General features: G+C 34.4%; 1 protein-coding gene across 1 annotated transcript; it reads right to left on the reverse strand.

The window, feature by feature from the left end:
- Nucleotides 1-26,763, reverse strand: LOC125672132 (intraflagellar transport protein 172 homolog). The gene is made up of 48 exons (XM_048908251.2): nucleotides 26,475-26,763; nucleotides 25,298-25,441; nucleotides 24,298-24,410; nucleotides 23,852-23,957; nucleotides 23,623-23,702; nucleotides 23,356-23,443; nucleotides 22,879-23,093; nucleotides 22,227-22,350; nucleotides 21,997-22,092; nucleotides 19,716-19,877; nucleotides 19,425-19,478; nucleotides 19,066-19,255; nucleotides 18,840-18,904; nucleotides 18,691-18,738; nucleotides 17,690-17,755; nucleotides 17,203-17,304; nucleotides 16,939-17,075; nucleotides 16,710-16,817; nucleotides 16,530-16,614; nucleotides 16,336-16,428; nucleotides 16,122-16,199; nucleotides 15,924-16,004; nucleotides 11,615-11,710; nucleotides 11,435-11,506; nucleotides 11,236-11,314; nucleotides 11,010-11,130; nucleotides 10,611-10,755; nucleotides 10,335-10,424; nucleotides 9,702-9,799; nucleotides 9,410-9,545; nucleotides 8,998-9,114; nucleotides 8,638-8,780; nucleotides 8,207-8,365; nucleotides 7,786-7,966; nucleotides 7,524-7,636; nucleotides 7,267-7,402; nucleotides 7,032-7,130; nucleotides 6,703-6,812; nucleotides 6,528-6,591; nucleotides 5,827-5,913; nucleotides 5,578-5,694; nucleotides 5,169-5,279; nucleotides 4,754-4,969; nucleotides 4,082-4,141; nucleotides 3,874-3,972; nucleotides 3,333-3,486; nucleotides 2,774-2,865; nucleotides 1-250 (listed from the first exon to the last, which is right to left on the reverse strand). The coding sequence occupies exons 1-48, from the start codon at nucleotides 26,511-26,513 to the stop codon at nucleotides 161-163; spliced, it is 5,259 nt and encodes a 1,752-aa protein (XP_048764208.1). The 5' UTR covers nucleotides 26,514-26,763; the 3' UTR covers nucleotides 1-160.
- Nucleotides 26,764-27,656: the final 893 nt, after the last annotated feature.

Below are 27,656 nucleotides of genomic sequence, written 5' to 3' on the forward strand. Positions count from 1 at the left end.
TTTTCTAGTGGCTGTTTTATTTCATCATAAGTAACATTCACATGTGAACAAAGAAAGTCACAAATTTAAGGGACGGATGAATCATACATGAAAAGTCATAAAATTAACAAAAATATTTCAATATATATCTGTCATTTGTAAATGCACTTTAGTCTTCATTCTATTGGAATGAATAACTTGGATTGGGGGTGGATCCACACCACACTCCGATGAATTTCAGGATGTCATTCAGGTCAGGGCTGTGAGAGACCTATCCAATGCAAGAAAATAATACTGATTCAATAAATGGAATTACTGAAATACATTTTGACATTGAATATGGAGTGTTTTCTTCCATTTATGATAATATTCTTAAACTAGAACCAAGACTAATAAATAATCGAGAGGATCAAATAGATTTGAAACAGTCTGGCCATTGTGCTGGTAAAAAAAAAATCATGTTTGGTTTAAGAAAAAACAAGACTTTCATTCATATCAGACCAGATTAAAAAAGGCTAAATTTAAAATGAATAAATAGATATGACTTCCAATCAGAAAATTGTTTTAGGAATGAGTTAATAGGCCTATACATTCAAAGATGCCCACCTTGTACCGCATAAGATGATGTTTTAAATGAAGAGTCTGATGTTATAGATTTAGAAAATTTAAAAAAGCAATTAAAGATGATGACTCTAATTTATCACAGTATAATATTTCTAAACAAATCAATTATCAAAAACTAGCATTTTAATATCTTTTTAATAGTAGGGGTTAAGTAATACATTGTATTAAAGGACACATCTCGTGTTTTCAAAGTATACAGAATTATATGCATATGCTTATAGAAATTAATTGTAATAGTTCGTTCGCTGAAGTATTGCGATAATTAGCCACAATACAGACTTAAATCTAAGCCCCGATTTCAAAAAGCCTAGTTAATTAGATAGGTAGTCACGTGGTACGTCGATCAACTTGTTGTAAAAGTAGTGTTAGATATTTTAAAAACTCGGGTTTTAGGGGCCTAATTTATTTACCATGGATAACATTTATTTCGATGTTGACAAATTTCCCTAGTCTTATATCTTTTAGCCACCAGTGCATACAAATAGCGACCCAAATGTAGCGAGAAAAGCGAGTATGAAATCTGCATAAATTTGCGAGTAAATAATGTTTACATGGGATCACTGTCTAAACACAATTTGGTAATGCCATTTCTGTAAACAACTGTAATTAGCGTTGTTGCTTTTCTAAAATAAACAGTGCAATTATTATTAAATTTATTTTTGGAGAAGTTAGATAGGCCTAAATTATGATACGATTATGTATCATTGACAACTAGGCTTACTGCCACGGGTGCATTTGGAAAAAATAATAATAATAATAATAATGATCAAACTTAATTTGAAAATCACAATACTTTTAAATTATTTTATTAAAGCAATTTTATTAGGCCTAATCAATATTTTTTGTTATCAACACGTTGTTACTTAGGAAGTGGGAGCGCGGCGTGCTGTTGTTGTAAACACGTATGCGTTCCTTAAAAAAATGAAAGCATTATAATTCAATTCAAAGTCGGGAAATATTATATTTTATTATTTATAATTGAAAGTGCAATTATCTTTTATCTTTCTCTTTTTTAAAACTACCAGTTGGTAGACACTGCAAGCAAAGTTCTGCCTATATGTTGTTACAAGGTGAAGGTCAGTTGGTGCGAGTGTGTATTGAATTCGAGAGCAGAACGGAAAGCATATGCTGTAGGCCTATATGTAACAGTGCGTAGCTTCGATAGAACCATTTTCTCGCAGTTTATCTACGTCTTTGTCCAAGTGCTTGTTTGAAAAAGTACAGGGACAAATTCTACTGAGGGGTTTTATGGCAAAGTCGTTGTGTTGACAAAATATATTCACGTCTTGTCCCTCATACCTTCCTTCGAAAATTGAAAAAAAACACAGTCCAAATCCTCTCTACTGCCAGCAAGTACACCCTTAAACGGCACAAAACATCCTAATGCAGTGTTATTTACAAGCTGTTAATGTGATAATTGTTTGTTTGTCAATTAAATCTAATCTGTTTATGAAATGGCTTTCAACTGTTTTCAAATCTTCTCGCTCGAGGTCGCATATGACGTCACAGATAATGGCGCGTAAAATATCGAAGAAAATATGCATATCGTAAGATTTGAATTTCATCGCTTTCAAACTCGAAAACTACGCCAACTGTTTCATTTAAAATACATGTAAAGTAGTTTTAGGCATGAAATGAATTAATTTTGCTGAAAAAATTAAAAAGTTAAAAAACATGCGATGTGTCCTTTAAGTCAACAGAAGAACAGACAAATCTGGAACAGGACCAGTAACTTTATATGGGTACTAGTCTTGAGGACCAGTGAGTAAAATGCTACACTGTGAACACGGCCCACACATTAAGATAATGGTTAGTTTTCTTCATTTTAAGGAGGAATAACACATCATAATATAATAGCTGACTTCCTATCGAAACACAAATGGAGAAATATGAAATATCAGTAATCAGTCTTTTTAAAATATATTGCCTAACCAGTTATCTCGGTGGGTAGGCATGTAAGACTGTAGATCATGAGTTTGAGTCTTGCAGGGGATTTAGTTATTTTCAAGGTGATTTCTAATGTTTTCAATTTAAAAATATCGTACATATTCTCTCCATAGCAGTTTTCTCTAATGTGTTTTACCTCCTTAAGCTCTATATATGCAAATGACAAAAATCATATATAATTTAACTTCTTGATAAATAAAATTCAAAGAAAAGTTATGAATACCTTGGCAGCCATGATGATTTTATTCCAGTCATCCTTGTTCGCCACTTTGCCTGGTCTTTTGAATTCCATTGGAGTTTTCAACACAGGGTATCCTATATATGTAGAGATTATTGCATCATCATTTTTTTTTTACCTCTATAAACCTGACATAATCTTTAGTATTCAGAATATAATATTTCTTGACTTTACAATTTGGATGTATTCAAATAATGTTCCTCATTCCGTGTACTCTGGATGTACTAAAGTACAAAATTTGTTAGTATTGTTGAACTCTTGAGGTTATTTTTAATTCTTGACTATATAGCTGTGACCATTTTCACAAAAAAATCTTACGGCTAAGATAAAAATTTGTCTCTGCTTTATATTCAATAGAGCACAATTATGCCGTAAGTAAGCATGTCAGTTTTATCACCAATGTATATTACTTAGTTTTGCTCATTCAGAAACACATGTGTGAAGAATTATAAAAGAATTACAGCATTTTAAAATTTTCATCTTAATCGTAAGATTTTTTGTGAATAGGGCTACTGAACAGCATTTTCTCGTGCGTGATTGTCACCTGTGATTACACATGGAGCGGATCGAATTCCAGTGTCAGGAGCAATCAAAGAGGCCTCATAGCAGTTACGCTCGTCTCTTGGCAACACCTGCTCCACCTTCTGATCCATGGAGACCGCCAGCACCCATTCCTTAACTTCCTCATGCTGCTGGTTCTGTTGACAATGCATTATGAGAATCAATACATAGGATTGTGACATTGCATCATTGATATAGGATATCATTTCTGCATAAATAATCAAATATACACCATCCAATCAGACACAGAATAAACTCTCAGATACACCTATCCAGCACTATATATCGGACTGATCTTGTTCCAGTTGTGACCAATGCTTTCATGTTTTCGTTAATTGCACATGAGTAAGCTTAAATTTATCAGTAAATAAACAACTGCAAACTTTTCTACCTGTATAAATTTACAGCACTGACTGCACCAGAAGAACATGAAAATTTGCGAGTAATAGTATCACAACTACACGAACATTGTACCTCACAGTAAATCTTTCTAAAATGTAGACCGACTAAATCAATCAACATACAGTTAGATATGGTCTCTCTGGTAGCGGGATTTCAAATGGAATATCTGTGTCTTGGAAATCACTGTGATCCAACATATCCAAAGATCCTTCCTCAATAGCCTGAAAAAGAAAACAAAAGGTATTGATATAAGCTTTAATATCATCCATTGTCACAAATAGCTTTCTACAGTCCTTCACAAAAATGTCTCCATATCTTAATACAGCCTACCTCTGATATGTCTAGGTATCTGTTCAGGAAAACAAAAGCTGCATTCTCCCATCCCACACTCTATAAACAAAAACAAAATGTGCACTCTACCAAGAAGTACAATAACCTTGAAAATATGTAATATGAATCATTTACAATCTACCATCCATTATTTCATAAATTCCATCTGGGGTATAAGGTAAATTTGATCATCATAGAAATATTGTGAACATTAATATTAGCATACTCGTTAATCATAGGAAACACAATTTCCCCTTTTAGACTTTCACATTTTTTCTCACTGACCATAAGAACTTTATATTTAGTTATTTGATTAATTTTCCCCTGTTGCTAGTAATGTGACTTGTGTGCTTTATCACAAACAGTAAAATTTTATTTTTGAAACTAAGCACATGAAACTAACTCAAAATTTGACTCCAACATTGACATATTGATGTAAAAGTTGTTAAACTACGAGTCAATTTCTTCTGATCCATAATCAGTAATTTCCACAAGTGTACAATAGAATATTCTTTTTAACCTTATTTAACTATGTAGTACACAATTAAAAGTTAGCATATGCATCCAAATTTTCATATATGTTGAGCAGGCTTTCATTAATTGCCTATACAATATACATGTATTGGTAGGTGTGAATGGGGCCAGTCCTATAGGTTTATTGTATATCAATACCCTGCACATCATTCCAGCCTCATAGAAGGCTTTGTCAGCTGGTATGATATCTGTGTGTCGCAGCAGACTGATGGCCAGCTTAGCTGCAGATTCTTCGAGAGATTTGTGGGGCTGGAACGCTGAACGATTGGCATAGTAATGAGCAATTAACAGCATGGACTCAAACTCCGCGTGCTGCGGTGAATTTGCTTCTGGACTCTTGCTCATGTTGTCACACTGCAGGTACAGAATGCATAGTACAATCAGATTAAGTTACAAATCGTCTGTGTCGGAACAATTCTTAGTGAAAAATAATGTCATAAAAGTGTCATATTTCACACCATGAAGTATTTCAAACATATAGGAATGACATACGAAATATGGTAATTCTCATTTCTAAGATAATAGAAGACTTTAAGATCTGCATATTTCTTACCAAGTCATACAAAACATCTCTCAGTTCACCCCAGGTATGGTAGCCATCTGGTTTGTCTAGGCCTCTCAGGCTTACAACATCACTAAATATCCTCTTGTAAATGTTGAAATTCTGTTCATTAAAACAACCACAATTAGGCTAAACATGTTTTATATATTGCTTTTTAATATTGCTTGCTAATTTACTGGGTGTAATATTTAGAATCTCTCATCTGCTGAGCATCATACCTGTACTTGCACCTATCATGACATCATAACTTTTATGATATATTGCTGTTTTACACATTACATTGATATGTAACTTTGTCAACATAAGATGCATGTATCATATAGTTAAACAGTTAGTGAAAGTATTCAAAATAGATATGTTCTGAGAACATTTTTCATGCAGCATATCATCTATGACATACCTGAGCATTAGCAGGTGCTCCATATTTGACGTAAATATCAAGAGCTTTGCGACTGTCATTGTTCTTAATCAGATGTGTGGCATACAACGCAGCATATTTATGGAGGACCTTTGAATTCTAGGTTTTAAAAAAAAAAATCATATATAACAAGCATACAATATCCATAAAATCCATTTCTTCTACTGAACACTTTTGAAAAAAATAATTTTAGATATCCATGGTGGGTGCAATGTCAAAAATTTAGAATACCTGTTGCGCAGCTGTTTCCAGGCATTTTTCCCATTCGCCTTTCTCAATGTACATATCCAAAGCACCCACAACATCCACACTCGCCAACTACAATCAAAGTCAACCATTTATAATTAAAATGACATCATCCACAGAGCAAAATCTATTAATAACAGGACTTTGAATATTTTTCACATTGCTTTAAAAATTTCTCCTTAATAACACATATGGAAAAGTGTTGGTTCTGTTGGATTTCCTAATAAACATCTTCAATGTCTGACAAAAAACAAGGTTTTATCAGTCCACAAGTCTGGGGTAAAAAAAAAAAAATAATAGTGACATTCATATACATTCAGGAATATTCAAGCGTAATTTATTCAGATTTAGACTTTTTTATGTTAAGTTACAAACAAAATGGCTTGGGGTATAGGTGTTGACTTTAAAACTGTACATGTAGATTCATAGATTTTGGATGTTACCAAATATGGTTTTGATGTAATAAAACACAGTGAATCAAAAAATTCTATATTATAGAAATTGTACACAAGACAAATTCTAGGTGGTTTACAAACAGTGACAACAGTTTTAGCTGTTGACCTTGATTACATTCATTTGTGGAATCTAAAGTTTTTATCTTGAATTGCTTGGGTCTGATAAAAAAAATTAATAGGTCAGATCCTATCAGTCCAACCATTTGACAAATAAATAACACTGGTTCCTACCTGCTCGGCCTTTCCTTGATGTTTGAGACTGTCCTTGTAGCGCTCATCAACATAAGCTTCCAATCTGAAAGTGAGAGTGACATTTCATAAACTTAAGAATATTTCAAATGTATAAAGCTTGAACTTTGTTTTATAAAGTCATTAAGATAAAGTGGCTCTCCGTGATATTATGAACCTTGGTTCCAGCTCCTTTGCCACTCGCTTGGCCTTGTTCCATTCCTCAGCGGCAATGAACATGTCAATTGCATCCTTGATCATGTCCACATTCAGATACAGCTCTGCTGCCTAAAATCACAACAAATCGTTCATTTCACTTGATGTAAAAATAGCTGATGACTGATATTAAAGACCATAATTACTTTAGAACAATTTGACAAATGTGATCCTGAAAATGTATGGTTTGAAAATTTGAGACATCTTGCTGGTGAAATCCTGAAAAAGCACCTAAAAATAACTCAGGATTTAAAACACAAATAGACGCCCCTTTTTATACTGAACACTGACCTGTTCAAACTTCCTGATCTCAGTCAGTCTTGGTCCAGCGATCTCAGCAACTGTTTGAGCTCTCTCCTGACCCAAAAACTTCAAAGCCAGATCTCCAGCCTGTACAGATTAATGTAATTAAATGTATTTATTAAACCACTGAATATTTCAGAAATATGTTGGTAAATGATTTGCTTTTCTTTATTTCTCCAAATACACACTTCTTTGTTAATGGATGTTGTTGTATTTTTAATACCTTCATCCAGCACTTTTCTAGAACATTTATATCAGTGGTCAGATTTGTGGTCACTTTAAGGTAGCACTCGACTGCTCTGGCATATTCTCCAGAAGACTCCCATTCACGAGCCTGTCGAACCATTGCCTCAATTCCACTGTAAATATTATAGTTACAATAGCTTTTATCTAAACATTGCTTCAGATACACTTTTTCTTAGCTTGCATGTATGTTAAAAGCCATCTACTGAATCAAATAATCTAAGCACAAGGCCTAACCTTTGACCTCCTTTGTCTGCCATTTCTCTTTCATATTCATCTTGTAAGTGTTGTAATTTGTGGGGAATATATTCTTTGCATACTCTTAGAGCATCTTGCCACATGCCAGATTCCTACAAATATTTTTACATTGCTCAAATGAAATATTTTAAACATATGCAGGAAATTCTTATTCCAATGTCACATCTCTTTAAAGATATGTGTTTTATATACATTTACAGAAAAATTCCAGACAAATTTTTAATCTTCTTAAAAATATAACCTTATAATACTTGACAGCTAACTCTGGCCTCTGGGCACGTAGCAGATAGGACTCGGCTTTGGCAAACTCTTTCTCCTCGAAGGCAAATCGAGCCTGTCCCACAAGGACATCAGCTACTGAGTCAGGGTCACTCTGTTCAGCAACTCTCTGGGCCGAGTCCCAGTCCTGGTTATGTACATACCTAAAACAAATTACAAGTCAGTAACTGCTGGCAAATGTATTTGGAATTTAGCTGATCAACAAATCCAAGCTAAATTTGCATCCAGGTTCTTTGAATATTTGTTATCTTTATCTATTGATTGATGAAGTGATTGAGAATTCATTTTGAAGCATTCCGAGTTTTATCACAACCAAACATTCAATTCTGACCCAAGAAACTACAGGCATTTGATAAATGAAATCTCTCCACATGTTAACTTACATAAGAACTGCCTCTTTTGGTTTTGCAGCCTTAATGAATTCTGCCTCTGCCTCATGATACCTTCCTTCATCCTCCAGGTACATAGCATGCTTCAGATGGATTTCTGGTAATTTGTTCTTGTTGGCCAAACGAGCAAGCTCAAAAGCAAAGTCAAATGCACTGTAAAGGAGAAAGTTTAAAAGCATTTATGTAATCTGAAAATGTTCTATAACACATGTATATTTCATACAATAAGTAATCTGAAAACGCTTTTATAGCTCATGTATATTTTATACAATAACATTTACACAATAGAGCATTTAATTAGTACTGAAGGCTGAAGACAACTATTAAGCCAATTCTTTAATTAGTGCTGAAGGCTGAAGACAACCGTTAAGCCAATTCTTTTCGCTTTATTCCCTGTACACTCGGGATGTTCTCAGTGTACTCACCAGTTCTCTGAAGCATATTCAATGGCTGCGTCCACAAGACCAAATTTAGCCAACAGTTTGACAGCAGAATCGCCACCCAGACTCTTAGCCCACAAATAGGCCACCTGCTTGGCTGCAGTGGCTCCCCCACTATTCTTAGCAACCTATCAATAATTGATTTTTATAATAAATTTTTTCATTTAGTTTCCTTCTTTTTCCCTTCAGATCACAAAACTTTTATTAATTGTTCAAGAATCATGAATGACAAAGTTCACTTATAAGCTGAAATTAACAAAGTCCTCTTATACAATTAATATTGAAACCAGCAGAAAAATATTCTTTATGAATTTTCCTTTCCCGACTATGTGTAAATCTTTTCACCCTATGTGCTTCTTCCCACATATCCTGGCCCCTGTACATGTTGACGGCACCTTTCCAATTTTCACCCTCCAGATAGTGATGCTCAGCCTGTCGTAGATTTCCCTCAGATTCCAACTCCTACAAGAAAAATCCATTTCAGCTAAACATGTAAAAACAACATTTAAAATGAATTCATATTTGGAAAATAATCTCCTTGAAAAATGCTTGAATAGATTTAAAGGACAAGTTCATTTTTCTTTAATCTTATCAGAACACAAACTTTGGGCAATTCCAGTATTTTATTCTTCAACAAATTCCTATCATGAAATCACACACCGAGTGATCATATTCCCTTGTTCTACTGGATAAAATTTTCAAAAATCTTATTTTATAAAGCCCCAAATTGCCCTCCAATCAATCTCCACATCCTTACACTGGCCAGATGCATGTGTGTATCCTGCACAAGGTCGGGATGGTGCACCTTCACCAATCTGATCATGTCACCGTACATCTTGTGTTTTTTGTACATAGTGATTGCCAGGTCAGGCTCTTGGACTGCGACATATAACCTAAAATTACAAAAATCCCCAAATATCACAGCAATCAACAACATACATGTACAACCTTAAAATGGACTTTCCTGTACACGTTCTTCATTGATTTAACAAAACATGATGCCATGATTATTCTCATTCTAACTGCCTACGAACTTTCTGTCTGCTCACCTTTCTGCCTCTTTGAACTTGGCCTGACTTTCCAGTTGTCGGGCTTGTGAAATGTACAGGGTGGAGACGTCATCAGATTTCATGTAGGTAGAGGCCAGCTATTGACACGGAATTCAAATAATGAAATACCAACAGTGTGAGAGGAATTTCATTGAAAATAGAATTATGAAATGATTTAAAAAGTGTATCCCATTTCACATAGCATACTTGCTTCTGATAAATCCAGCCGAATCGAACTAAGCCAGGTATACCCGGCAACGCACTAAGAATCAAGTGACCGGCTACAGTACAGTAATGAAAATGTTGTCTTTCTATTGTATGAACATTATTTGGCATAGAAATGACAAACATATTTACAAATCATGTTTATTTCACCAGTGTAAAATTAAAAACATTTTGTCTTAGAATAAGCAACTCTTGATACTACTGTCTCCAAAGACGCCAGCTTGAAGCTGCCTTCGGCCAGATTGAAGCTCCCTTTGCCTATCAAAATTTTCTGGCTTATTCGGCTTACCCAGAAGGATGCAGCATGCACGATCAAGTGTGTTGCCAGTCATCGCCAGTTAAACCGAGTACGCCAAATTGTTAGAATCAAGTATGCTATCTGGTTCCTGTGAATTATGAGTTATCTACCTTGTGTGCCATCTCCCATTTTCCAGCATTGTTATACATGTCCACAGCTTCGCGAGTACACCCAGCTTCCACATAGTACTGCTCTGCTTTCTGGTGACAAAAGGAAAGTAAAAATATAACACATAAGGTCACATCATTGAATGCTAATGCATTTCAATTTCCATGTTAATTACATGTCACACATATATTTTTCCTGTCTCAAGTAACCATGTTGTAAAATTAAATGTAGAATGATGAAATAATTAACTTGTTAAGTTAAAAATCAAACATCTTAACCTCGTAATCTCCAATTGAGGCATAGTGGTCAGCGATCTGTTTGTAGTACTTGGCAGACATGGAGGAATCTTGAATTTCCAGGATCTGGACAGCCTTGAGCCACTGACGGGACTGTATAGCACACTCCACAGCTTTGGTTGTGGCCCTAGTGTAAAACATATCAGTAACATATTGTTACAAAAAAAATAGTAGATCCAATTTCATTGAATCAAGAATCAGGTATCTATGACAAGTTCTCAAGCTATATGTCTAGAATTTCTTTGATATCCGATATCTCTTGTGAGATGCATGCACATATCAGTTTATAAAATTCAATCTGTACAAACTAATTTCTTATTTACGCAACAATTTTATGAACTCTGTAGAGATATAGATCGTTATTATGACTGTCTAGCTTACCCAGCCTCTATATAATGGTTGATGGCAGCATCCAGTTGCTTCTGAGAGGACAGATAGTCTCCCCATTGTTCTTCCAGCTTCACAACTTCCGACGGGAAGGCATAGCGGGCCAAGTCCACGGCTAAAATGGAAGCAGATTTATTTAGTACTCTATCCACCAATTCCTTTTAATAAAATACATCTTTCTTCAAGAAAATGAAATATCAAACACTCAATCTTTCTGTACCTCTGCGGAAGGCATGTCCTTTCTTGAAGCACTCCATGGCCTTTGAAGCATCCTTAATCTTTTCATACATGTCACCTGCCTAATTTTACAGAAAGGAAATACATATACCTCATTAGTTTGATGAATAGATCTTAATTAATTGAAAGACTTTTTTTTTTCATTTTTACCAATTGATTTATAATTTGCATGAAATACATACCCTTTCATACAGTTCTCCTTTGATCAAAGCCGAGGCAATTCTTGAAATCAACTCCGAATTCGACATAAGTTCCTGCAAAAAAAATGTTACCAATACATTGTACATGTATATCAAAGTAATCATGTCAGTGTTAAATATCTAAATGATCTGAGATCGAATAAACTACAAATTTTTCCCAACCTCTCTGCTGCTGGCTAGTCGTGCAGCACGAGCAGGTAGTCCAGCCTTCATATATAGGTTAATGGCTGCCAGGTAGTCCTCTTCTCTCTCCTTTAGCTGTAAATCAAGAAATGTATCCCCTGCTTATTATAACCTCTAGTCATCTGTCTCTTATAAAAGAACCTGATTCACAAACCACAAAATATGGGCCTTAAAATATATAAAATGTTGAATAGGAGTATTGGTGTTATAAATATGTATCAGAATCCGGAGTTTAAAAAACATGTTAGATTTTAAAAATAGGAGCACAACTAAAGCTGTATACATACTAGAACCGGATATGGTACCGTATTTTTGTGACTTTTCACCAAAAACTGGTTATTTTGTAAAGGTTTTGCCATACTGGTTTCATCTCGCCCAAAATATTTAAAAAATATTTTTATAATATACACCTTTTCAATTGACCATAAATGCAAAAATATTTTAGGGCGAGCTAGGAGCACTATTTTTGTTTTTCAAAAAACGATATTCCGGATTGCTGAAAAATAATACGGTTATGATGCGCTGGTGGTGCTAAACTTGAATTTTACAGATAATATGGCTGATTTAAGTATCTTATGGAGAAAGAAACTACGTTTTTTATTTCGTGTCATGTATAGGTAATTTTAGTTTGGTGTTTATTTTTAAAGTAAGGGAAATTCCCTCGCCTAATAATAGTTTCCGGCTGCAGCTTGTTTTGCCCTTTTACTATAGATGTTCATTTTCAATACCTAGTTGTTTTCATCTTTTAAAGTCGTTCACAAAGCATCTTCATTGCATCGTTGCTTAAAAACTGTGTACAATTTTGGTAGTTTTACATTATTATCATAAACATTATCATTAAACAAAACGACAATTACCGAAACTGTTAGGCCTAGTGACTGAATTGGTACCGTATATGTTTTATATGTACATGGCGTCTTCTTTCACTTTGGGATATCGGAAAATATTCAGGCTTCACGCCTAAGAATTTCTTGTATGGTACTGATATCATATCGAATAATTTATGCTTTATTTATTTTACAAAATTGTTACTATGCAACTTTAGACTGTCAACATTCGAAATAACTGTTTTATTTAACCTAACTTAACGTACATTGGGAGAAAGTCCTTCTTTAATTTACAGTACATCCAAGTTTCAGGCTGAATATTAGCATGGCCTGGTCAGGAAAAAAGGAATTCAAAATAAAAGATTTAATCTACAATATGACTTTATACCATAGCATGCAGCATTGCCGCCAGTTAAATCCGACACAGTAAATTACATGTATGTAAGCAATTCATAGATAGCGATCCACATATTATCGATGAGACATGACGTTATCTGTTATAAGACATTCATGACGCATTTTATGCTTCCATAGGCAGATCAAGTAACCCCCATATGAAAATACTCGATATACCGTTTTTTTTTAATTTCACATATGATATCGTTGTACATGTCAAGAGTTTTTTATTTTTTATTTTTATGTAACTTTACTTGTAAAAAAAGACTGTGTTTTGTTTTTGGGGTTTTTTTTGGGGGGGGGGGGGTGTTAAGACAATACAGTATTTATTGTCCATGTTTAATTCCGTTTATTTTCTATTTCATAGGCCTATTTCGAAGACTTATCAATGTATCAGTGTTCCATTGTCCAATGTAAAATTAGAAAAGGAAAAGTAGTGTCGTCTTGGTTGTCAAGGAGGTGTGTCCCCATACCAAGTTACATTTATACAATATAAACAAATATTTTTTTCAGCGTGCTCAACAAATCAAATTGCGTGTTACAAGTAAAATCAAATTATGACAGACGGACTGAATGCTATATTATATGTGATTTGGCAAGTACTAAACTGGACATGTGTTGTGCCAATAAATATATCTTAATTTAATAATCCAGCCTACAATAGCAACAGGAAATTGTGCTTAAATTGTCCAATCTTCAAAACCTTAAATTGTGTACATGTGTGTGGTGGCAGTGGTGGGTGGTCTTCATCCACTTAAACTGTCCCAATCCCCCTCCCGAAATCAATTTCTTTAAGTGTGCAGTGGATAGGTCGCCACATGGACCCATCCAAGTCTTCTGTAAGGATGTTTTAAAATATCGGTGTCAAATGCAACTAGTTTGACACAAAAAATATATATACAAAATGATTTGACTATTTGCATTTTAGTTGCTTCTATTCATACACGCTATACAACAGTACTGAATCTATAACATCGTGAGAGAGAGAGAGAGAGAGAGAGAGAGAACATCAGTAATTGTATACAGGTACTGGAAGTTTAATCAAATCTTAAAATGTACAATATTCTTCTTATTAATTAACCATTCCACTTCATTCTGAGATATTTAATTTCCCTTTTTTCCGTGTTAAATTATTCGGATGGCGCGAGTTAGAACTGCCCCCCTCCCTTTTTTAAACTGATGTTACGTGCCTAGCTATCTAACGCCCTCTCAGTCAAAAATAAAATAAATATACATGTATAATATATATTACTACAACTTTATTGGATTTACTAGAGTTTTTTTACCACCGTAATGCATGTTTATGCAAGCGGAGAATCTAGGCATTTTTAAAATTATTTTTTTCCATCTTCGATAGCAAAATGTATTCAGTCCACGAAGAGCACAATGGACCCGAAACCTCTGGCAAGCGAAGATGATTTTTACCCCCGTTTTCGGGTGTTATAACTGACCAAAAAATAGTATGTTTGTTTTACAACTTTCATTCAGAAGACGGATAAGTTCGTGAGTCACTGAATAAACAAAAAATCGTCCGCATTCTTATTTCAATCGTTGTCAACTGTACACTTTGTGATGTTTCTACACTACCTGTAAACATGTAGACAGCGGATCTAAATCATCTAATATTCTTAATTACAATAAAAATTATACATTAAAAGACATGTGGTGCACTAATATAAATGTCAATCTTTTAAAATAATCGCATAATAAACCAATGCTTTTACTTGTCATTGTATGGTCCACATTTCTTTGAGCTGGTATAATTCATGCTATTTATCATATTGAAATCATTGCCAATTTATACCATGTGATATTCGTTTGTTCATTTTCAAAGTCAAATGATCCTTCTCTTATTTGGTGAACTCGTACTGTTCATGCTGTGAAACAATGTGCCGACTAACACGTACAGGTGTTTGTTACGGGATGTCGAGAATTTAGGCGTTTTATAAAGATGTGAACGTCTGCGGGGAAGTCTGCATACGGATATATATCAATATCTTATTGATTATCTATATGCAAGAAATAATCCCGATTTACAAACATGTTGAGGTTTCTACTTAGAGATAATTAAAATCCATTTAGCGACACTGTCCACTCTATTTCTTGGGTTTTTAAAAACAATTGATCTACTTCAAACATATAAATGTGAAAAATTAATACATAACGGACGTCATAAGTTAAGGGTAATTATTTAAAGATGAATTGTTTCGAATAGCAAACTCCAACATGTAAACAATTTAAGTAAGTTATCAAATCAGTATGATAATTCTTTAAAGATAGACAGTGAAGGTATATTTTTTAAAAATTAAATTACTATTATACATTTACAATAATATATATCATTAAATGATATGAATATATACAAGTCGCCGTTTTATACGTTTTATACGTTTTAATGTTCACCCACTAATATCATGACGTTATATAGTTTTTCTGTTGAAAAACAACACAGTGTTTAAACGACTGTAAAAGGAAACCTAGAAAAGATATAGTTATAAAATAAATTGTTCTGTAACCTATAAATTATAGAGCATCAACTGTGAAAGTCTCATTTATTTTGGCAAAAGGGCCAATTTTAGTACTTTGTGGCTCTAGTTCTTTATGGTTACATTTGTTGCATGTAATATCACCAAGTAACAGTCTGATTAAAACCAGCCCCCCTTCTCCTATCGACGATAGGAGAAGGGGGGCTGGTTTTAATCAGACTGACCAAGTAATAAACTAAATATCAAAGTACAGACAACTTATCAGTGATAAAACAAAAATTTCTCATATATGACACAATAGTAAAAAAAAGATTTCTAGTTAAATTAACAGCAAAGTCAATATTGCTGCTCAGTCAGAATTTTTGCTGCATATTATACATACGACCCACAATTTTTCCTCAATTTTCAGACCAAAAAAGGGGGGTGCATATTATCTTTGGCAAAATATGGTCTGCTGGCGTAAAGCATCACAGTCCATGCCCTCATGAATTTTCAATAATGAAATTTATTCCTTAGATAATGTACATGTATTTTCCAAATAGTTGCAAAAACTCTGCACCAAAACATTACGCCACCCACCTCTCCTGCAGCCTCCTCCTGGCCGGTGTTCATCAACCACTGATAATAACTCCTCTGTAGGTTCTCTAGCTCAGGATGCATCTGTAGATTACACAACAATGTCCGATCCCCAACATTAACACGATGACAGTTGTCTCATGTAGTAAAACAACAAAATCGGCTTTTTTTATTACACCAAACATTAATATAAAAACTGACCTTGGCCTCAGCGACCTCGATCGCCTCATCCCACATGTGCATTTCTTGGTACATCTCCATTGCCTCATCCACATGATTCTGCAAATATAAGAGAATGAAGTATGCAATTGTAGGTTTTATCCCAATAACACGTGGAAAAACCAATTACATCAAATACATTTACATTGTACATGCAATGAAAGCTAAGACTTTGTACTGAAATCATTTTTCATACCTGTTCGAGAAAGATGCTCTCAGCTTCCTTGAACTTCTTGTCCATAATGGCCAGTCTGGCCCGCACTCTGTAATGATTGAACCCATCTCCACCCTGCAGTACAGACACACAGACTGAGATAACTCTCAGGTCCCAGTGACAACAACAGCTGAAATTGTTAACCTTTTCTCCTCTAACATAAACTAGAGACTTACCTTTGTTCTAGATATTTCCTCTGCAAGTCTAAATGTTTCCTTCATGTAACGGGCTTTGGCTATGTCACCCAGAGCAGAAAAGCATCTGAAAACATGATATAGATAGTCATCTGACAATCATATGTTTTGGGGCATTTCTCTTAGATAAACAAATCTCGGTACATGTATAAGAAAACATACCTCTCTGCAATATGTAATCGTCTATCCTCCATGGCCAATTTGCTCAAAGTTTTCCACATGGCTTCAGTCTCTGCTGACATTTCCAGAGTCTCCAAAAATGCCACAGCTCTGTCCAAAAATATAAAACAATCACTGTTACCATGTCATAAAACACATTCAATATATCAAGCAGACATTCCTCAATCAACTAATTACAAAATGATTGTAAAGCACAAGGCATAGTTCTCACCTTTCATAGTCCCCATCGTCGATAGCGGTACCAAACTCGATGAGTCCTTCGTCCAGTGTGTAGGATATGGTCTGTACCCCCTCCTGTACCACCACTTCTGTCTTACCGTCAGCTTTCTCCAGGTCTAAAATGTCTCCCTGTGTATGTGATCAAAAACATATCAAATCAAAGTTTTCAGTTCTGTTTCTTTCATATCATCGGATGGTCTCTACAGTTCAATATACTTATTTCTTTGAAATTCACTTTCTTGGCACACAATTTTACCTTGATTGGGAACATGGTGACCCTCTCTGGAGCGTCAATGTTGTACCAGATGCACAAATTTCCTCGGTTCTGGGCCACAACTACATCACTTCCAGGTACCCACTGTAAATTACATGTAGATGTCATCCTATCAAATCAGTTTTCTCAATTTTCATTTTCATATACACTGTAGTTTTTTTTTATTTTGATTCAAAATTGTTAACCTTATGAATACATCTTTCCAACATGAATGCCCAATCATACAGCGGGTTACTTTCGTATTTGTATCATAGATGCGATTTTGAGGTCATGGTCATTATTTTTTAATAAGAATAAACTCCTGTGGCATATTTAATATGTATGTGATGCTTAATAAAGATATCTTACACAGTGTTTTTGAAAATGAGCTGAACAATAAATAAAATGGATGAACACAAATTAACCCTATAAAACACTAGGCGGATCTTATAATTAAAAAACCTCTTATATAATGAAGATGATTTCTTACTTGTACATAAGAACAGTAGTTCAAAATGGTAGTCCTCTGCTGAGACTCAATATCAAAGAGGTTCAACTGAAAATGTAAATATAGAGGTTCAACTGGCAGTGTAAATACATGCATAAAGGTTCAACTGGCAATATAGATATAAAGGTTCAACTGGCAATATAGATATCAAGGTTCAACTGGCAACATAGATATAAAGGTTCATCTGGCAAATAGATATAAAGGTTCAACTGATAAAATACACACAAAGAGGTTTAACTGACAATATACACAGCATAGATTCAACTGAAAACATTGACAAGAGGTTCAACTGAAAATTTACACATAGCAGTTCAATACGCAACTTCCGAGATAACAGATCTTCTGTGATGGAGGTACGTTAAGTGTTCTGTTAAATGCTTGGGTGGGTACAAGATATATACATATATTATAGACTAGCTATATAATAACGGATAAAAGTAATGAGAGTGTAAATTTTGCTTATACCAGCCGTTGGTATACATTAAACTGACCATATCAATAATAATATTTGTTTGAATTAGGCCTTTAAATCAAATATGAAATTAGTTTTTATTTCCTCTTCTGCACGAGTGATATTTTAATCAAAGAAAGATAGTGATTAACGATTTTAGTTTGGGCTTTTTTATTATAAAATACCAACAAACTTACTAATATTATGTGTCCCTGCAGTTTGGGTGATTGCATGGTGTCTGATAATCGACCTTTAAGCAATATATGTAGGCAGCGATAAGCATTTGTACCCACCGCGTGTGGACGATAATATGATTTGCGTCTCACTGTGCGTAAGATTTCCACAAAGGGAAAGAACTATTGGGCAACTCGGAAATTGCGTATTGACAATATAGATAAAAATTCAACTGCAAATTTACACACACAGAGGTTTAGATATACAGAAATGAAAAAAACTTGGCAATAAGACTTGTTTAACAAGCACTTTATCGCTTTTCTGCAGAATTTTTTCTATGAAGAATTTTTATACAAACCCTCATCCTTTTGTCTCTGAACAGTATCTTCCGTCCAGTTTCATTCAACTGAAGAAGAAAAAGAGAGCAAAATTAATATTCATCAATGTGCTTAAAAGTAAAACCACCCATCAATCCACAGATACAGGTACATGTACAATGGACAATACCTCCAGCCAGTCAATCTTGGATTCATGGTTCACCTGACCAATGTTCATCCCAGTTATCATGTCCACTGTTAAAGAATAATAAAGTACATGTAAATACATATCCAGAAAAAAAAGACATCTATAATAAAAGAGTTAAATTTGGCAGATTTTGTTTTGAATTGAATAGAAGTTCACGTTCAGATTGAACCAGAGTGTTGGCAGAAAGTGCAGAAGCATTTGTCCTTACTGATAGCAATGGTCTTCAGATCCAACAGGTAGGCAATTTTCTTGTTGTCATCCACACCCCTCTGTTTCCTCTCATTCAGTCTTACACTGATCAGGTGAGGATTCATGAACTCTGTTCTCACACATCCCAGAACCTCATTACCTCCATACTCAATCAGAGCCAGTTCTCCAGCATTGAAGATCATGCACACCTATATAGTTATAACATTAAACCCATTTTTGTTACAAAATACAATTAAAGGTTATGAGCATAGGAGTAACTTGAATGACCCATGTTGCTATGAATTGGAAAAGTTGCATTGATTTGCACACTTTTTAACAAATAAATTGGAAAAGAAAATACATTCAAATTGCACTTACACTTTCATTGTCAAAGTAGTATTTTTCATTTCCTCCTGATCCTTGCCATGGGATCTGAAAATAGTGATGCAGAATGTAAAATGAGGATCATGAAATAAAGCTTCTTTCTGACAATTTCTGGGGGGGGGGGGGGGGGGGGGGGGGGGGGGGGGGGGGGGGGGGATATGCTAGTTTAGTTACACAAGATTTTGACCTGAAATTAACTTTACCTATTTTGTCCTACTATTTGGAAAAATACCAATTCAAGGAGAGACAGAAAGGCTGGGCGAGGGCTGCAGGGAGTCCACTTACCTCACTGAGCTTGTTGTGCTGGAGGTCTCCCAATAAGATGGTGTCCGAGGTGTGTGCTACCAAGTAACGATCTTTCCCCATGATCCGAACTTCATCGATCTCGTATCCATAGTGAGACTTCAGCACCACTCTCTGTCCACTTGACAAATTTTTCACAATGACCTAGAGAGAAAACAATCACACCAATTTCATAGAGTTTCTAGTTATTGTTTATAAATTTGTAATCATATCTTAGAAATGAAAAATATGGAAAAAAGGCACATGGAGATACATGTATATGCTGATTTATATGGAGCACTACTGCAAATCACAAATTATTGATCACTGTAAACCTTTTAGTCGATTGGTGCAATGATTTAAAACCTACAATGTATCCCTTACTTATAGTATATGTACTCTAAATAATTAAATATTTGTGATATCAGAAACACAATATCAAGTTCTTAAAATCATATAAATTTTTCATACTAGATTAAATGTTTGTTTAACATTAAACCCAATCAAAGAAAAATGCTTGATCGGAAACTTCACTTTAAGGTACAAGTAACTCCACCCTCACATGATGTCATAGGTTTTTGCAAAGTCTTTAATGGTTTAAACTTTGTACATGATAGAAATATATTTTAAGTAGGAATCTTCTTCACTGGGTACAATAAAAATTGGCAAATAATTTGATACTGAAAAGTTATAAGTAGGACATGTATCCCTCTAACTATTTATAGAATCAGTAGGACATGCATCTCACTAACTATTTATAGAATCAGTAGGACATGCATCTCACTAGCTATTTATAGAATCAGTAGGACATGCATCTCACTAACTATTTATAGAATCAGTAGGGCATGCATCTCACTATTTATAGAATCAGTAGGACATGTATCTCACTAACTATTTATAGAATCAGTAGGACATGCATCTCATTAACTATTTATAGAATCAGTAGGACATGCATCTCACTAGCTATTTATAGAATCAGTAGGACATGCATCTCACTAACTATTTATAGAATCAGTAGGGCATGTATCTCACTAACTATTTATAGAATCAGTAGGACATGCATCTCACTAACTATTTATAGAATCAGTAGGGCATGTATCTCACTAACTATTTATAGAATCAGTAGGGCATGTATCTCACTAACTATTTATAGAATCAGTAGGACATGTATCTCACTATTTATAGAATCAGTAGGGCATGTATCTCACTAACTATTTATAGAATCAGTAGGGCATGTATCTCACTAACTATTTATAGAATCAGTAGGGCATGTATCTCACTAACTATTTATAGAATCACTAAGACATGCATCTCACTAACTATTCATAGAATCAGCAGGCCCAGGAAGTAGTGCAATGAAATGAAATATTTCCTGGATTTCCAAACAGTGTAGAAAATATATGTCATCTTCATGTACTTGAGATATGTAATATAGGAAGAAACACCATTTCAAAAACCATTTAACATTTCAAATTATCTTTTGAATGATATGTGTTCCAATGCATGGTGTATACCAACTCCAGAATCTAAACTCCCTAAGCTTCACTTTCAATTTTAGGGGTTTCTGAGAACAAACATATCTGACATAAAACAAATTGAACCACAATGAAACTTTAACCTGAGATAAGAAAATTTGATTATCTTTCATTTGTGGGGTGTCTGATTGTTCAATAAAAAATAAGGGGAGGAGCTATGCAATGAATGGATAGTATCATAGCAGATAGGATATGAATTAGTTTTGTGTAACACTCCCTCAACTGTGTTACCAATAGGGACAAGTCTTACACTGACCTGACAAGTCTTACACTAACCGGACAAGTCTTACACTGACCTGACAAGTCTTACACTGACCTGGCAAATCCTACATTGACCTGACAAGTCTTACATTGACTGATAAGTCTTACACTGACCTGACTGACCTGACAAGTCTTACACTGACCTGACTGACCTGACAAGTCATACACTAACCTGACAAGTCTTACACTAACCTGACAAGTCTTACACTGAGCTGACAAGTCTTACACTGACCTGAAAAGTCTTACACTGACCTGACAAGTCTTACATTGACCTGACAAGTCTTACATTGACTGATAAGTCTTACACTGACCTGACTGACCTGAAAAGTCTTACACTGAGCTGACAAGTCTTACACTGACCTGACAAGTCTTACATTGACCTGACAAGTCTTACATTGACTGATAAGTCTTACACTGACCTGACAAGTCTTACACTGACCTGACTGACCTGACAAGTCTTACACTGACCTGACAAGTCTTAATCTTACCTGACTAAGTCCTACATGGGTCATCTCAAACTTATTCTTGTAGATAGTTCTCTTCAGACAGCAATCAAAAAACTCCACACCTCCACACAGGGTGCCCTATTAATGGTAAAAATCAAAACAATTATTACTCACAACTTTCAGTTTTCCCTACCAGTGCTAAGTAATACTTTGAACACCTACCTATAATTATATTGTTCATATATTCATACAATAAGAAACCCGATACTCACACAAGTTACCCTGGAGCCATCTTTCTTCCACGCCAGAGCAGTGATGGTATACAGATTGCGGATCTCCTTGAGCTTGGGTTCATCCCACATCTGCCTCCTGGGACTCCAGTTAAGGACTCTCAGCCTGCACAAAGTGAAGTCATGAAATTTAGACAAAACACAATTCCATGCATTTCCATTAAGGCATTTCTAAAATATCACTGCGATAGTTTGATAACAGTGTGTTCAAACCTGTCACACTAGATGAAGCCAATAATTTTACCAAGTGCTAATATAAAAAGTACATGTACTGCAAAAATTTATGAATAAATGAAATAAATTTATAAGCCAACTTAAAAATATTACATACAAGAAACAAATATAGATTAAAAAAACAAGATCCCTCATTCATTGCTCTCAAACTTCTTGTGCATGTAACATACTTAGACAACTGACATTTTCCACTTTTCACTGAAATTCATTTAGCTTACATTACAAATTTCAGTGCCATAAAACCTATCCTGTTGGCTACTGTCAGAGGAAAATGAAATATCTATCCACTTAACTTTGATATCCAACGAAATTCCACATATCAATATGTACTAAATGTTTATATGCACATATGATTACATATACATGCATCAATTTAAAAAAATATATTTGCATCTCTTACTTGTCAAAACTTCCAATAACAATTGACTGTCCACTTGGACTGGATACAGCACAAGTAAATTCATGTTCATCTTCCTCTCGGCTGTAATCAAAGTGCTGAAAGCTCCGACCTTCACGTCCATATGCAATAATTCTCTTATCACATCCTGCAGCTACTATGGAATTCTGGGAAAATGCCAATGCATATGGAGGACATGGGTGTGTGCTTATCTTACCCTGAAAAATAAAATCAGGATGAATTCTTGTTGTCAATATGGAAGTTTAAGATTTTAAAATACATACATCGTAAACATAAATTACATGTATTCGTAATTCATAAGTTTGACTGAATTAAAAATAGATTAATTCTTAATTTAGACATTTAATTTGGATATTTCAAAGTCTGTCAATGTTTGAAGCATTAATCTTAATATTGGATAAACTTTGCTACAACTAATATATTGTTTCCAGCAAACAAAATCACGTGTGTGTATTTTACCTGGGAATCTCCTGAGCCTTCATCATCAAAGAAGTACCTCACAATGGCGCCGTCAGCATGTCCTGACAGGAAGCCTTTTCCTGAGGGACTGAAAACATAATTTTTGCTTTTCAGAATAAACTAAACATTTACCTTTCTACAGCAAATGCTCTAGAGAATTTCAAGAATGATTGCATTCTTTAAAATCAAAAGTTTAATGAAAGTAATGGCTGCAAAGTACATGTACATCATCAAAACAGGAAAATAAAAATTGCAATGATAACCTACTTTGAGGCCAAAGAAACCACATAAGACTCCGTTCCGTAAATGGTGGAGGATTTGTTGGTCTTTATGTTGGCAGCTCGGACCTTTAATTATCAAGATCAACAAATAATTTACAAACAGCTCTTAGCTTATTTCTGTATGATTTCTTCATTCATTTATTACATTGTACAATGTATTCATTTTTTGGTGATATGACCAGTTGACTAAAAATAAATATGGTACATTTGAATACCTTGCCATCTGCCAATCCAAACACAATAGGTTGATCGGGGGGCCAGATGAGACAGGTCACTGCACTCTGTTGTACAAACTTGTTACAAATCACCTTTTTATCCCCCCTTCAAATGGAAAAAGATGTAAATTTTCAATCATGCATTCAACATCAACTACAATAATTCTTTAACATAATGCAGATTCCTAAAAATACACACAATTTAACAAGAAACACCACTCGCAAGATAAACATTTCTCTCTTGAATTCATGTTCCTGCAATTTGACGTCTACGAGTCATTTCGCAGTATTTCCAGTAAGTACTTGATCAAAAAAAAGGAATCTGCAGTATACATTTCTCCATCTCCAAAAAAGGACAGCTGAATCTAGTTATAGTCAACCATTCAGACAGAAGTGCAGTAAATCATTAGTAATCACCTTGTTATACGTCAGGTAATTGTTCTTACCACTCATCTCCAATTTTGTAAACATAAATTATGTTGTCAGTCTGTCCCACCGCTACCTTTGTGGAATCTCCAGAAAATGCCAATCCTTTCACTGTGTAGCTTCTTTTTCCATACTGAAAGAGTATTAAACATGATAACCATGTGTCAAGTACAATATTATGCCATTGTTAAAACTAGATCAATTTAACAGACTATAGTAAGGTATTTCTATATGCAACCAAAACTTTCAAACAAGAATAGAGGTGCAGTATGTCAATCACTAATTCATCAGATATGAGTTGGTAGATTGATAAAAGTTCAAGGAGATTGTTAATCCTTCTTCTGCTTTGTATCTGATATAAGGTGATAGAGCAAACATTAACTAGAACTCTTTACACATCTTTTTTTTTTTTTTTTTTTTTTTGTAAACAATCTGTATATATCATATGTTCAATATATGCATACCAAGGATCATGTAGGAATACAGACAAGTTTTTTTTATATGTGAGACACACACACAGAGAGAGGAAGAGAAAGAGAGAGAGAAAGAGAGAGTTAAGTAAAGATCAGGCTCCATCTGTTCCACTGGGTATCAAAATTTTCGCTATCACCATTTTTGTAAAATAGGAATTTTTGTGTTTCATAAAAGAGTTTTAAGTAGGATATTGCAAAACAAATGTTCAATGATTTCTCAGTACATCTTGCTGTATAAATATAGTATTTCAACCAAAGGATAAGAGTATTTTGCATACAAAACTTTTTACCAGGAGTACCTAAAATAAAATATTTTTTGGTAAAAACTATATGAAAGTTTGTTTTATCCTCTATGTAAAGTTGAAACTCATCTAGGAATGCTTGAACACAATCACATTCCCACAGTATATGTTCTATTGTCTCTTCCTCTCTGTGACAAAACGTACACATTTTACAATTTACTTTTTTAATTTTGAATAGAAACGAATTTGTTGCTAAAATTCCTCTCTTTACACATCTATTGGAGATGAAATTAGCACAATCATACCTTGGAATCTGCTGGCTTAGTGGAAAATTTATCCCTTTTTTCTCCTTGTTCATCAAACAACAAGATAACACGATCTGATGTGCAGACTGCCATCTTTTGGTTACTTGGAGCCCAAGCAATGCAACATATTTTCGCTGCCCCATCCTAAAAAATCGAAATAAAATGCAATAAATCCATGTAATGCATATGTATGATTGCTAACCAGGCTTACAATTGGCAATGTACTTTTTCTGTAATAATTCTTCATACATAAGCACCTAAATGATTGACAATTTCATTGTATTTTTCATGTCAAATAATATTTTTACAATATATTCTTTGGAAACCATTTTTGATCTGAATTTGATCCAATTTAAACCAGTAAACTCTGAAAAGTTTTCGCTCTCTTCTAATTCAAAAAACATCTTCTACATAAGACGGTTAATGATTTGAAAACAAACAAAACCATTTGTTAAAGTATTTCTTGTTACGTTTTTCTACTAGGCCTATCAACCAAATATATTTATCTGTTGCTTGATTAAATCATAGAACTCTTGAAAATCATTGTGAGGAAAGAGGTACTCAATAAAACATATGTGGTATGAAACTACATAAACATTAGTAGTTTGAATTGTGTATGAATTGGACCAAAAATGGGTTTAAAAGAAATATGAAAAATAAGTTTCTACATGAAAAATATGGCAACATTTTCAATAGTTAAGGTACTTTTTTTTTCATTGTCAGCTGTCACCAGTGTATTTTTGTCTGACCCAACATCTTAATTTATAAACACATAATTTATCTGCCCTTTTCTTAAGAAGTTGTTGTAATGACTGATGGTTGATTCAATGGACCACCGTATTACAATTTCGACCCTCTACCATTGAGGTAATGGGTTGACCCACTAGCTAGTCCATCTTGCAGGAATGATGGTAGAAATATACTAGGACTACAAAATCGTGTCTATTCTCAACAAACTGTCTAACAAAATCACGCTCTTCCAGTTGCTGAGTTATACAAAACGAAAAACATCAAGGCGCACAGCTGAATTTAGAGTTAACATGCAAGATATTCAAAGGATCAAACTCCCCTAATGACTGGGCTAAAAAAACAAAACACACACACAACTTTAAAATGTCAAAAAATAATCTACCGCGATATAATTTTACTTTAAAACTTATTTCCATATATAATATACCTGAGGCGGAAGCAAATTTTTTATGTGTTTTAACTGCATATTTGCTGGTCTTCAATTCCTTAAGTCCCTGCCTTGTCAAAATTCGATTTGTTTGTGGAATGCTAAGGAAGGCCTCGTTTTCGATATCTATCCGCAGGTGCGTAAAATACAAAATGGAATTATTTTAAACTATATTTTTTCTGAATGATTGATTAAATACTTATATTGACAGTGATTATCCGAAAATATTCAATAACGATGGCTAAATCTGATTATTTTAAATTCAAAGTTTACATGGATCTAGGAATATGGGGGACGGGATTTGAAATTTTCAAAATATCGAACCCGATAATATTCATGTCGTCTCTGAGAGAGAGAGAGAGAGAGAGAGAGAGAGAGAGAAAGAGACTTTGGACGGTGAAACCTGTTATGTGAGTTCTTTCTACAGACAGGCTACATGTGGAATATGTACCGACTCCGGTTGAGGAAAAGCTTGTAAAAAAAACAACTTTATTTATGATTGTAAAATTCATCTGTACAACTATGCTATAGAAGAACTTAGCTTTAATTCCAATTTTACTCAAAGTTCCCTTTCAAACAATCAAATTCTTCAAACTTAAACACACCTGATATTCCAGTTAATGGGACGAATAAATTTTAAAACAAAGATACATTGCAGGATCGAGTAAATTTTATACCAAAGCCCCTATCTTCCCCTTTCACTGGTGTGAAGGGTAAACTTCAGTCGTATTGGACCACAACGTATGCAAGAGATGGTGTGAATCAAATGTGGATTCTCAAAACGTGAAATCACAAAACTTTTCCAAAATCAAAAGCATCAAACTGTACTTACGATTTTTCAACAATTTATGCCACCATTCCTCACAATGAATTAGAGTCTATGCGTTTGACATTACAGGCAGCTTTTTCTTTCATAAAGATTGAACTCGGAATCATTCATATCATGTGATCTTTCATCCAGGGGCCATGTAGTCTTTGGAGATCAGGCCAATCTTCCACCAGTCTGTTGGAATTCCCATGGGCACATATTGTGTTCCTTTTTTTTTTGTATTCTTATGGGGAAAGTTTTGTCTAGAAGCCTCTACGTGCGAAAAGGAGGTATCATTGTTACAACTCCACATCTAGATACGTTGACGTTTATCCACTAATAATATTCACATTCATTCATACATCGATTCGATA

The sequence above is a fragment of the Ostrea edulis genome, chromosome 4 (assembly GCF_947568905.1).
Source record: "Ostrea edulis chromosome 4, xbOstEdul1.1, whole genome shotgun sequence".
NCBI classification, from domain to species: Eukaryota; Metazoa; Mollusca; class Bivalvia; order Ostreida; family Ostreidae; genus Ostrea; species Ostrea edulis.

What these genes read in the sequence shown, in the direction of transcription:
- LOC125672132 (XM_048908251.2), bottom strand. Translation starts at nt 26,513, where the DNA reads ATGCAGTTAAAACACATAAAAAATTTGCTTCCGCCTCAG. An exon ending in ATGGCTCCAGGGTAACTTGT is followed by an intron (nt 22,093 to 22,226) that starts GTGAGTATCGGG and finishes TACCATTAATAG; the next exon opens with GGCACCCTGTGTGGAGGTGT. An exon ending in AGGAAATATCTAGAACAAAG is followed by an intron (nt 16,429 to 16,529) that starts GTAAGTCTCTAG and finishes TCTGTACTGCAG; the next exon opens with GGTGGAGATGGGTTCAATCA.